The sequence below is a fragment of the Copidosoma floridanum genome, unplaced genomic scaffold, assembly GCF_036245765.1.
Source record: "Copidosoma floridanum isolate Cflo_tuat_1 unplaced genomic scaffold, Cflo_Japanese_pri ptg000026l, whole genome shotgun sequence".
Classification (NCBI taxonomy): domain Eukaryota; kingdom Metazoa; phylum Arthropoda; class Insecta; order Hymenoptera; family Encyrtidae; genus Copidosoma; species Copidosoma floridanum.
The window spans coordinates 240,868-253,972 of NW_028321903.1; the positions used below are offsets into that span (position 1 = coordinate 240,868).

At 37.7% G+C, this 13,105-nt stretch overlaps 3 protein-coding genes across 3 annotated transcripts in view; 2 read left to right on the forward strand and 1 right to left on the reverse strand.

Annotated features, from left to right (window-relative positions):
- Positions 1-13,105, forward strand: part of LOC106640606 (G protein-coupled receptor Mth2) — a 437,690-nt gene that overhangs the window by 128,720 nt on the left and 295,865 nt on the right. The gene's annotated exons all lie outside the window — the stretch shown is intronic.
- On the reverse strand, positions 3,322-4,673 carry LOC149373806 (uncharacterized). The gene is made up of 5 exons (XM_089595637.1): positions 4,619-4,673; positions 4,369-4,484; positions 4,065-4,308; positions 3,669-3,944; positions 3,322-3,548 (listed from the first exon to the last, which is right to left on the reverse strand). Exons 2-5 carry the CDS (start codon positions 4,438-4,440, stop codon positions 3,322-3,324), a joined length of 819 nt encoding a protein of 272 aa, XP_089451763.1. The 5' UTR covers positions 4,441-4,484; positions 4,619-4,673.
- On the forward strand, positions 5,733-9,117 carry LOC149373807 (uncharacterized). Its single transcript, XM_089595639.1, is given in 5 exon segments — positions 5,733-5,768; positions 5,890-5,977; positions 6,047-7,746; positions 7,749-7,767; positions 8,981-9,117. Coding segments are annotated over 5 exon segments (1,980 nt in total).

Below are 13,105 nucleotides of genomic sequence, written 5' to 3' on the forward strand. Positions count from 1 at the left end.
AAAGAAAGTTAAATGATGACCCGTGGTCTTATTTAATTCAAAATCATAATATTGAACTGCAACACACAAAATTTTTTTATTGCTGCGATCTGTACTTTTCGTCTAGCAGTAAAGAAAAAGGTACTTTTTTCAAGATTTCTACCACTTTTAATTCAATGTCATGAGCTGAAACATTAACAATAAGTCCCGAGCATTTCGTACTACCAACTGATATAGACTGCGTGGCTTCAGGATTCTCAAACATTTTTTTAATTAAAGGAAGCAAGTCATTTATAATGTCAATACTAATGTTATGCTGAGCGAAAAAAAAGGCTTAAGCTGAGCTCAGACTGTTGACACTGTTCTTTTTTCGATAAGGATGTTACCGCAGGTGCAACAAAATTTACCATTGCTTTGCCATGATACTGTGTACAAGCGTGCTTCGACAAATAATTTTTTGTACTCACACAAATATCTACTTTACAAGCTAAGCATTTTAACTTTACCATCAGTATCAGATAATTCAAGGCAACAGTGAAATCTTTCGTCACGCAACCAATCTACATTAAAAGTCTTCAGTTTTTTGGACTCCTTAGAATGTGATGCCTTGGAACTTTCACGTTCGCGCACACGACCCGTTCTGTTATGCGAATTTTGCGACATATCAACAACAAACTCTCACCTTGCTACTGCTAATGAAAGTTTCTGCCCAGATACCCACGCGAGGTTGCAGCAACGATGCAAATGAACGAGAAATGCAGCTTGTTTTGAACGAATGCACAAAATAAGTCTTGTATAACTATGTAAGAAAAACAAGTGCGCGTGAGTCCACAAGCTAAGGATTCACGCTAAATATGCGCAAAAAGTAAGCAAGACAAGTAGTTCACAGCCTTGAAAACAAAGTATATGCGTTGAAGTTTCGCATTTGCAGAATACGTTACAGCGTACAATACATATAATATAAACTACATTTCTATATCAATCCGTATAACGAAGCATGTAAGTAAATGAAGCACCGATAACATGTGTATGACAATCATAGGATTCAACTCATTAGTAATTTACACTCTCTTTACATACAGCTTCCAACCAATGTACACATGCTAGTGATTGAGCCATATAACATCCTGATGTTGCGGTTTTATATTTTTTTACACTCATGTACCTGATACTCCCTTAGCTTAAGTTGTAAGAAATAATAATGATAGTAATTATTGTACAAATAAAAAAATCTTTTTTGTGTTGTTGCAGCAGGCATAAATTATACCAATGTTTTGATTATGCAATATGTTAAATAATTTTCTTGATTTTGTTGCCTAGACCTTGGTTTCTTTATTTTTATTTATTTATTTTTTTCTTAATTTCAAACGTAAATGTAAATAAATTACTGCGTGCGTAATGTGGCCACAGTAAATGTGCCAGTCTCAATCCCAGAAAAACTACAGAGAGAGCAAGCTGTAATAAACATACTCTGGGCGAAAAAAAGTTTGTTTGATTATTAAACAACAACTAAAAATTCATAGATTCTATTAATTATACTATCTGAAATCAGCATGAATTTTTTTACTATTTTTTGTCGAGTGTTTTTAGAGCACATATAGAAAAATATTGAGAAGTTGCAGAATGAGCTTTTATGGCAATCCATATTTTTCGACGAGACGTATTTCCAAGAATAAATACTTGTAGCAAAGTAAGTTATTAATGATACACCAATCAAAAAAAGTTCAGGCTATTCGTAATAATGTAATAGTAAATTACAATAACAATGATCAAGACGTGTCGTTTAGTAATTTTTAAATACTAAATAATACTTTAATTATCATTACTCGACGCTCAACTCACTAAATATTAATGTTTTGATTTCCTCAATAAGTGATGAATATTTTGTTTTATAATTTTACTCACCTTGTCTCGTACATAGTATTTTTAAAAATTATGTCTTAGTATTACAACGTTATAAATGACATAAACGTGTCATGACACTTTATGTATAACGTACATTGAAAAAAAAAGAAATTATTAGAGAGATTCGAAAGCTGACAAGTTTGGCTGCAGCCAAACCACGTGAAAAAACAAGTATGTAATTCCATGTGTAATAACACTTGGAATAACACCTGTATTTCTACCTGTAATTTCACTTGGAATTCCAAATGGAATTACACTTAGGATTTTGGCTTGGAATTCTTCTTGGAAATTCCAAGTGACTTTCCAATTGTTAATACATCTGTGATTACATATGTTAAAACAAATGGAATTACATGTATCCTTTTTATTAAATTTTAAATAGATTACGATTGTTAACTAGATTCATATAGTAATTAGTTCTATCAAGGTAGGTTTTATTACAAATATTAGTATTATTTAACAGAAAGTAGATAACAGAAAAAAGTATCATTCATCAAAATATTTATTGAACTTATTGAACATAGTACTATATAGACTCAGTGTTATTTTAGTGGACTAGTACCTATAAATATAATGCTGAGGACTAGTAATCAAATACTGCTATTACTTAGCTGTGTTAAATGTTTTATACAATCTCTTCACAATATTTGTTTCTTAGTTCCTTGATTTTATGGGAAATCGTTTGATTTACTTTCTTTCGTAATAAATTACGACTAGACGGAAGGGAATAATTATCTTTAATGTGTTTCCGAATCAAACCTGAAAAAAGAAAAGTTTCTTACACGTTGTAATCATGTACGTAAAAAATATTTTGGTGATTCAAAACATTACGTACGTTTAAAATCTTTACATTTTTGTGGAGTCAATTTATGTCTAGGACTTCGTTCTTCAATACGTATGCAAATTTTGGTATCTTTTATGCAGCGGTTTATTAATTCCTCTTTTTTCCAATATATACATAACATCTCTCTTACAAACGTCCCAAATTGCTTTTTTTTTAATAAATCGTAGAAATCTACATCAACCATTGTAGAATTGCCAATGTACACCTGTAAAGTGTATATACATTCAGGGTAACCATAAACATTATATACATATATATATATATATATATATATATATATATTTATATTACAGCTATTTCTGAGAACTATGCCCTATAGACTCTGCAATACTGCGTTACTATGCATGTACATGCTATCATCATAAGCACAGTGAAAAACCGCCTAACATTTAATTGTGATATTAATCGTGTACAAAGCAAAGAGGACCTTATTTTACATGGCTTCAGAACCATCGGGCCCCAATTGGAAGTACGCACTTTAGAAATAAGTTTCCTAGAGGTGCGAGCCAAGTAAGTGAAGGCAAATCCTATTTCTCCTACCGAGGGCCCACCTGACCCCCAAAAACGCCCGAGGTCGGAAAAAATGATTTACATCATTTAACAATTGTAACTTTACGAAAACATAACATGAAAGAGCTTATAACCTCATTTCCATATGTTTCGCCTATAATTTTATTCAGTTGATCTATGGTCCTTGGTTGGGGATGAGAATTTGACACATCAGAGTCAGAATCGTCTGACTCAGCTGGTAAATCAGCTTTGATTCGGAACACTCTGTACCTACATCTTCTTTGATCTCTTCGAGGGGTTTCATGAATCTCTAAAATAATGTCAAATAAATTATAAGCAAGAATTAATAAGCCTTATAATATTTCACTAACTCATTTAAATATGCAGCAGTAAGAAATAGTTAACTGTAACAAAAAATTGTAATACTTACGAGCTTCTATGTTATTCAAATTTCCTGTAAGTTCATTTTGATCCACGACGTTTGCATTACTAGAGTCAATGTTTCCGGAATGCATTTCTTGTGTTTCTCTTCTTGGTGTACGTAAGCAATTTTGATCTATGGGTTCAAATTCTTCCAGAGGACTAGTAGTAACTCTAGATGTACTTGGTTCATCATGTCTATCAAATTGTACTGCACCGTTATGAAGAGTATTTTGTGCACGGTGAAAACTTTGCACATTACTAGCATCACTTATTGTCGGATTAACTGTGCATTTATTACAAAATTTTATTGACAGAAGAAGTTTAAAATTATACAAACAACACTTTTTACAAAAATACATAGACTCCTCTGTTTTAAATTATGTAAAAGTAGAATTTTATGTACCTTGTTTATTAAGTAGCATTTGATTATGACCTGCATTTTTTTCAGCCGTTGAATCATGATCGGATCCAGAAGAGCTCATGTTAGCAATGCTTTTATGCTTTTTTCTTATAACAGGGCGCACAGGCTCAGAATTAGATTCAGAATCTGTTTGCTCATTTGATTCATCTCTTTGGCGTAGGAACTTCTGCAACTGTTTTCTACTCTGCTGTATTTTGACAGTCTTTTTAAGCGTTTTGTAGTTTTTCTAAAATGAAATATTTAAATGTAATTATATGGAAAAAATGATTTTAGATAAAAATAATACCTCAGCTCTTGTAACACGTAACTCTTTGTCATTGCTCATACTCTCAAGAGCATCACTTCTGCGCATTTTCATAAATTTATAGCATTTTTGGTTCGCACTTAAAGATGTCTTATCTTCTACAGTAAAAAAAGACAAGGATCATATTTAAATATATATGCAGCATACAAGCGGATAGAAAATAACATTCATAGTCAGTTTTGGATTTTTCTTAAATAACTATTTTGCTGTTAAAACTTTTTTTAAAACTTACTTGACACAGCTAATACCTCTCCTGGTGAATAGTGGCATTCAGATGTTGAATCTTGTCGTTTAATAATAAACGATTTTTTTTTTAAATCCTCATTAAAATTTTGAATGTCGGTCAGATTAACTATGTGAACAGTAGGTGGCCAAGTAGAAGAAGAAAAATATCATATTGCAGCAAAAGTAGGTTCGTTTTCTTCCATTGTACTTACAACGCAAAGACAAAGTTACCAAGAATTTTTCATTCTTTATTAAAACTGTGAAACTCAGCGAACGAACAAGAAGTGCGTTACATAATTAGTGATTATACTAAAATTATACTAAAACTTAACGATAAATAGTACAGGTACTGAGTATTAACTAAAGTGACAAACTTTGGTTACAGCAAAGACTGTTTACTCTATTGTGTGTTAGGGCCTTTGCACGTAAATGCGATTAGAGCTAGGAATAAGGAAATAACGGGAATGAGACGAGTAACAGCGAAAATAAGCTGATTAACGTATTGATGAATAAACTTTTTCGAAAATATCAGCCGGGCTGTTGGCTATTGAAGAGAATCCGAACGACCTTTAGTAGTAGTTCAGTCGAATAGTAAAACCCAGTATTGGCTGATATAGAAAGCATAAAATAATGTATGTAGCTGCAGAACAAGTTAAAAAGTTGTTTGTAACGTCATGTGTCTATGTAGCAGTTAAATATATCATACGTCGTCTACGATGAATGCAAAACTTGTGCATACTGCATAAGTAAAGTCTGACTTGTCTGTTTTTTAATGATATAGCTCAAATGCGGTGCTATAAATCATATTTACAAACTTGTAAACTAAGGGATGTGAGTCCTCGTGTTCGTAACAGAATCTGCAAAAATTATGCCCAAAGGCGTAACAGAGTTAGTATAATACTCTTTAATATTGTCAAACTAAAACGTTAATTTGCATGTGTGCGTTTTACTTGCAGAATCATATAGAAATTGTCGAATGCAATACAATAAACCAGAATCATAACCACGGCATGCATTGCAATATAGGTATCGAAAAACCAGTCTTGTGTGATTTAGAAGGGCATGGTAACAAAATGCATGAAATAAATGAATTAAATGATACGAATATCTCTATTCTACGGATGGAGCAAGATATGAACGATATTACCGATAATCAGGTAAGCAACAAGTTTTTTTGCTTTCATAACATAATTACTTCCATTATCCGTATGCATACCAAAAACTTCTGTACTATTGTAAAATGCAGAAAATCTATACTTGTAAAAATTTATTGTATAGGTAACGTGCATTACAGATCATTTTTCGGTTGTTGAAGAAGCATTGCTACAAGACTTGAGAGACAATAAGAAAACACAAAAAAATCTCTGTAAATCAAAAAATCTAGAAGATTTAGTTTCAAATCATAATTTCTAAAGTCCTATAAACGTGGTACCAGATAAATCTCCAGGAGAAGTGTTTCTCATGATACTGGAGCACTGTATGAAATTCAGGTCTTCTTTTAGTCAACTTTCTAGTACCTTGCAGCTCATAAATAATATATTTTCTACATCTTTCTTACCTGAAACGAAATATGTGTTAAATAATATTTTAAATCCTAAAGATGACATCGAATATCATGCAATTTGCCCTACTTGCACTATTTACCTCGGAAAAATTAATGATTTTACATCATCAATGATGTGTTCAAGTTGCTTAGAAATACTTAATTTATCAAACCCATGTTCGCACAGTATTTTTATTCTGATAAATCCCTCACGAAGCATTAAGCGATTGATAGAAGAACATGCTGAATATTATGAATACGTGGTACATGAGCGATTGTACAATAATAAAATAAGGGACATTTATGACGGAAAGTGTTACAGATCCTTTGTATCTCAGCTGCCTAATGAGGAAAGGTACTCGTATGTCACTACTATCGTTAATAGTGATGGAGCACCCAGATTTGAAAGCTCAAATTTTTCTGTGTGGCCGCTGTATTTGCAGTTGAACGAAATTCCAAGAGACGTTAGGTTTAAAAGAATTCTAACCTGCGGAATTTGGTTCGGTAGGAACAAACCAGAAATGACATCATTCTTACAACCTTTTACGAATATGATGAATAAATTGATGGCTAAAGGAATTGAGTGTATAATCAAAGAAAAAATTGTAGTTGTTACAGTTTACAATATTCTTTGTAGTGTCGATTCAGTTGCAAGGGCTCCAATGCAAGGAGTAAAGCAGTTCAATGGTAAAACGGGTTGTAATTGGTGCCTTCACCCTGGACAATATTTCGAAAGGAGCATGAGATATCCTATAATGAAAAAATATCCTTCAAAAAGATCTTCAGAAAATATGATTGAGTGTATGAAAAAGATTATTGATGAGGGGACACTTTTAAACAAACGCCAGAATAATAGTTATGGTGTAATATCAGTATCACCATTAATAAATCTACGAGGATTTGATATTGTCAAAAGTTTCGTTCCAGACTATCTACATTGTTGTCTTGCTGGTGTGTCGAAAACAATAACAGAATATTTTTTGAATCTTATTACACCAAAGACATTGGCAATGATAAATCAGAATTTACTCAACATTAAGGTTCCACATCAGGTTGAAAAATTAAGTAGATCTTTAGATGACAGAGCTGACTGGGAGGCAAAAGATTGGGAAATATTTACACTATTTTTCAGTATACCTTTATTTGAATCTGTATTACCAAAAAAACTGATCGATTATTGGAAATTATATATTCAAAGTTTACATGCATTGTTAAAAAGCGAAATCTCACGTACCGAATTGAAGCCAGTGGATTCAAATTTACACACATTTGTTTTCTTAACAGAAAAGTATTTTGGCAAAGCAGCAATGCGGTATAACATACATATTCTTCTCCACATATCTGACTCTGTTAAAAATTGGGGGCCTCTCTGGTGCCATTTAACTTTCCCTTTTGAAGCTGCCAACCATCACATGCTGAATGCTATTAACTGCGCAAGAGGTGTAAACCTGCAAATCGTTCGTTACATCAATATTCAACAAGCAATTTACTATTTACGGACAAAAGTATTTCCAATCGCTTCAGATGCTGTAATTCAATATTGTGAGGAATTAACAAAGAATAAGATTAAAAAAAGTTTGAAGCTAACAACATAGTCACATACTTGGGAGCTGGTAAGATTCTTAGTAGACAAGTGATACATAAATTTAGTGTGAATGAATATACTCAAGCATTTGAAAGAGCAGTAATAAACGGTTGCCTGTTTGCTTCTTCTGAACGTGCAAACATTCGCACTGATAACAGTTATGCATTACTGTCAGATAGGACATTCATCCGAATTCAACATTTTTTAGTAGACATTTTAAACAAAAAGGAAATAACTCTCTGCAAAATTATTAATACTGCAAAATCAATAATTAACTACGGTTACCTTATCCGATCTTTCGGAAATGAGATAATTGCTATTGATACGAGTATGATTTCCGAGGTATGTATTGTAGTGCAAAATGAAAGTCTGTACATTATGACTTTACCAAACCTATATCACTATTAAAGCTCATATAAAATTTCGATTCAAATTTTGGGCACTATTGTAAATAATAAAAAAGTGTCTGATTACTATAGATATGTACTACATTGTCTATACTTACAATCAGTATAACTATATAAAAGCCGTTGAGTTAATGATGAAGTTTGTAAAATATTATTTATACACATTCATGACTGTTTGTACGATGAATTCAATAAAAATTTTATACAAAACATCATATTTTATATATTAATAGCATGAGCTCAGTTAATCCAAATTTACTAGTGTAAATTTAAATGTATATTTACTACAACTCATCCTTGTCTCTGTATTAATAATTACTACAATAATTAATAAAAATAATTACTTATTATTCTAAGTTACACCAGAGTAACAGAATTTACAATAACAATCTGTATCTATTGGTATAATATTTTAAATTTTGTAAAAAGGATACATGTAATTCCATTTGTATTAACATATGTAATCACAGATGTATAACCAATTGGAAAGTCACTTGGAATTTCCAAGAAGAATTCCAAGCCAAAATCCTAAGTGTAATTCCATTTGGAATTCCAAGTGAAATTACATGTAGAATTACAGGTGTTATTCCAAGTGTTATTACACATGGAATTACATACTTGTTTTTTCACGTGGGTGGGGCAAAAGACTTAGCCCGCGCGGCTATCGTCGATTGTACTCTTACTCGACAAGGTGTCATATTTAAGTTGTGAGAAGTGGGTGGGGCTAAGGTTAAAGGTCTGGGTAGGGGGGCTCTCCCGCTTCAGCTTGCTCCATAGACAGAGGGTGATTGCGCACTGCGAAAATCTATGAACCTTGATTCTGGCACCTTAAAGCTTTCATTGTATCGGACCATTTGGCCGAGTTGAAGGCGTTTCTAACGTTGAGAGTCAACAAGACACAGGCGCTTCTCTTCTTATGTGAGGTTTCCATGCCTCCCTCACCGACTCAAGGACCTCAGCCACAGCCGTGACCGTAGATCATCTTCCTCAAAACCCGTACTGATTGTCCGAGAGAATGACGTCCCCTCTTAGTCGAGTTTGTATTAGCCTCTCAAGCATTTTTCCGGCATTATCCAGCATGCAAAAAGGTCGGAGCGATGACGGGACCAAGGGGGGTGGTTTACTCTTGTCCAGAAAGGCAAGCCTTTGGATCTTCCACCGCTTGCTGAACAGTCCGTTGCACAGAGACGCATTAAACATGTCCAGCAACACGTGTGGTTTTTTCGCGACTGTGACCTTGAGGACTTTCGACGGCAGCGTCTCTGACGCCACCGAATTTAATCCATCAAGGGTAAAAAGAGGCACTTCACACACACTTATTTTCTCCCGCTTCCTCTAGAGATGGTCCAGAAACAGACAAGAGACCACCCTCTCCAAGAAGTAAGGCTCCATTGGTGCCACCGGATCAAAGCTGCGCAGTCTTTTTAGAGTGATTCAGTAGCCCAGGCCCCACGTATCTTTATCTACATCAGCGATAAGTTCGCACCAGCATCGGTTCTTGCTCACCTTGATCTCCCGCAGCAGAATACTTTTCACTTTCCTGTACTCAGCAACAGCTACGTCCATGTATTCGCAATATCTGTGTCTCTGTGCAAGCCAGGACTATGTCACCATTTTCTCTGCACACACGAATAGCATCCTCGATATGTTAGGGGAAATGTAGCAGTTCACATAGGATACACTTCCACTCCTGATCCACACGGAACCGTCCCCGCCTCTGGAACCGGATACAGGGAACTTGTCGCTGCCAATCAGGATGGCCGTGCATCTAGTCCTTTCGCTGTACCAGCCCCAAATTGGTAACGTGCGGGACGGCTCATTTATGAAGAGCAAGTCCACACCCCATGCACGGAAGAACTGGTTCAGCAGATCATGCGCACGCACGGTCCAATCAAAGTTCAAAGTTTACTTGCAGGATCAGCACTATTTTCGCTGAGCTCCTCCTGCAAACGCCCGCAGCGCTTGACACCGGGCAGTTCCAGCGACGTATCCGGTGTCTGGTTTCAGGACGACGCATTTACACAGGTAACAGCTTACTTCTTTTTTGGAGCAGTTACGTGCTAGATGGCCCAGTTCACCACACTTCTAGCACGCCTCAGTCCTGTCAGGCCCGCCACACTGCCTAGAAATGTGGCCGAAGCCCAGGCACTTGAAGCAGCTCTCAGCATTGTACTTAGGCAGCATCCTGCAATTCACCCAGCCCAGCCTTATATGATGCATTTTATTGAGAATCGTAGCAGCTGTCACAGATGCCTCAACGTACGCTACCCAATTTTTCCTGACAGTGCCAGACAACAGCCACCCTGCTAAAACAGGGGCCTTCTCTTCCTGAAAAACAGCTTCTAAGTGCAGCCTGCACATCTTGCTCCCTCACCGTAGGGTCAACGTCTCTAATCTCGTATGTCAAGCGCAGAGCAAGGGTCCTCACGCCGCCAGCACTCGCAACAGTGTTGTTAAGCGCGTCAGCGGACGCTTCGAGGGAGTCAGACGTGGTGTCTCTCAACTCTACAAGAACACTATCTGTTCTCGTCTCCCTGATTGAACCAACGCTTGCCCCGATCTCGACAACATTGACCCTCTTCATCAAGGCCAGGAACTTGGCATACTTTTTGCCCTCTGCTGGCTGTACGATAATCGCATCAGGCCTGGCCCTCTGACTTGTTCCCTCAGTGGCCTTTGGTGGCTTAGCTACTGATTTTAAGATCTTATCCTCCCTAGCCTTTTTCTTCAGTGGCTTCTTTTTCTTTTTTCTTTTCTGGACCTCTGTCCAATTTTCCCCACTGCTTGCTCCGCTAACCACGCTGTGCTCTGGTTGGGGCTAAACGCCAAGCCCTCTTGGCTTTTTCAAGGCCTTTCTGGCGTCAATCTTGGGCTTGGGGTTTTCCTTCCTCTCCTTCGCTTCCTTTTTTCGTTGGTTTTATACCAATTTCTGGTTTCTCCACTTCAACAAACCGATCCTCGTAAAGCTAAAGAGCGCCTAAAGCCGTCGCTGCCAGCCTAACAAGTTCCTTTATGGTCCATGCCGAATAAGGGTGCTTAGCCATAAGCTCCTTGAGGTCATCATCGTCCTCGCAAGTACCACAAATGCGATGTCAGTGCTTTTCCGAAACTTGACCTCTGGGTCCAGCTTAGATCCTCCACCAAGCTCAAGATCGTGTGGCTCTAAAGCAGAGTCAGCCCTTTCTCGTCCCAGTACTGCCATTATTCTCCTTACTACGGGAGTAACGTCTTTAAGGCCCCCTCCCCCCCCCTGATTCCATGGAGCCTACGGCAGTCACCCGGGCTTTCACTGGATCAAAACTGCCGGTGGATTTCCTCAGAGAGGTTATCACCTGAATTAGTTGTTTTCCATTGACGCTTTTAATTTTGACAACTTGTTCAAGTGGCTTACTAACCCGTGAAGGCCAGCACTACTCTTTTTTCTGGTAAAGAAAATTAAAAAGAGCTTAAACCAGGGCAACCGCTACTTGCTCGAAACGGCCGGGGGTCACCACTCTCCCTCAGCCCCGCCCACAAAGACTGCCCTGGCGTTGAGTAACAAGTCTAAGAATAGTGTTCGTGTGTAATGTATGTATATAATGGTACACAACAGTCATCCCAGCGAGACGAGCGGCAGGTGTACAGTCCCATGATCGGCGTAGACAACCCGACAAAACGAGCTGGCGTAAGGCACCAGGGTGCAACCATATAGCCTCCTCAGTGGTAGTAAGGCTAGATTAGTCAGCCTACCACGTCTTTTTTGTTTATAAGGCGTACAGCCATATCAGATGTGGTTACCCAGACTAACCTAGGCCTCATCGTCCGGCTTTATCCACCACTAGGCCTCCAACGCAAGCCCGGAAAAGGCCCCGACACCTGCAATCAAGAACATTCAGAAAGTATCCCTGTGTTTGTTTAGTAGGAGTCTGATGCATGTATCTGAGAAAAATGTTATAACTGCCGCTTACTTCTATACACAATAGGGTGGAGATTGCTTAACACCTGTCAAGGATACCACCATACTAAGACAGCAGGCTAATTCTTAGTAGCTTGGATGGGGGGTCAGCCCCTGCCGGCTGTCCAAATCGGCTGGTTTTCATTCAGGGATCCAAACAGTTCCTTTCAAGCTCTAGTCCCTACAAGCATACACCACTCATACTCTCATTCATTTTTAAAAGTTCTCCCTTTTTTGTTTTTTCATTCGTTTTCGAGAAAACCCAGTCCCTCAGACATTCAGACCAATGATTACCTATTTCTTTAGAGCTTACCCCATTCCAAGCCCGTCACCCCCCACCAACGACAAGGTTTTGCAGCCCCTAGAAGCTAAGTGGTCGTAATAGTAGTGGTAGTAGTAGTAGTTTTTTTTTTTTTTCTTTTTTTTGTGGAGGGAGAAGTAATGCATTGAGGCACACCACAGGGACAGCGGTAGTGTGGGACTTAGTGGATTTTTTTTTTTTTTGGACAACCCATACCCACTAAACCCCCCCCCATGCCACGTGGCTTTTAATTCACCCCGGAACCGCGTTAGCATTACTTCAGGGTGGAGCCACCAGGGAGACCATCGCGTCTCACAGCATTACCGAGCTAACTCGCCACCATTTGCTGGAGGTGCTGATGCTCTCGTGTCCCAAAAAGGATTCGGGATCCCTGAAGACCAGCAGCTTGTCTAGCCCTTCATAGTAGGCCGCCTCTTCAGCCAGCACCACTATAAGCTTAATGCTTTCCCTTGCTGATAGGTAAAAGGTCACCAGCACAGCGTGGGTCCCCATAAGCCTGTCTTTTAACTCAAGACCTTTTTGCATTATTCTGATTCTGCTTAGGCCTTATCCCTAAAATCTTTAAGGGCTCTTCTGAATAAAAAGCAGCTCCCGCTTCCTGCTTCGTGCTTGTTGTCCGTTGTTGGGAAAAGAAAGCACCGTGCTGGGCCTGGACACTCTTTCTTCTGGTGGTTTGAGCTTCCACACCGAAAGCAAAGCTTGG

Coding starts and splice junctions, on each gene's coding strand:
- LOC149373806 (XM_089595637.1), bottom strand. CDS start 4,440: ATGAAAATGCGCAGAAGTGATGCTCTTGAGAGTATGAGCAATGACAAA. Junction 3,945..4,064: donor AATGCTACTTAATAAACAAG/GTACATAAAATT, acceptor ATAAATGCACAG/TTAATCCGACAATAAGTGAT. Junction 3,549..3,668: donor TTTGAATAACATAGAAGCTC/GTAAGTATTACA, acceptor ACATTATTTTAG/AGATTCATGAAACCCCTCGA.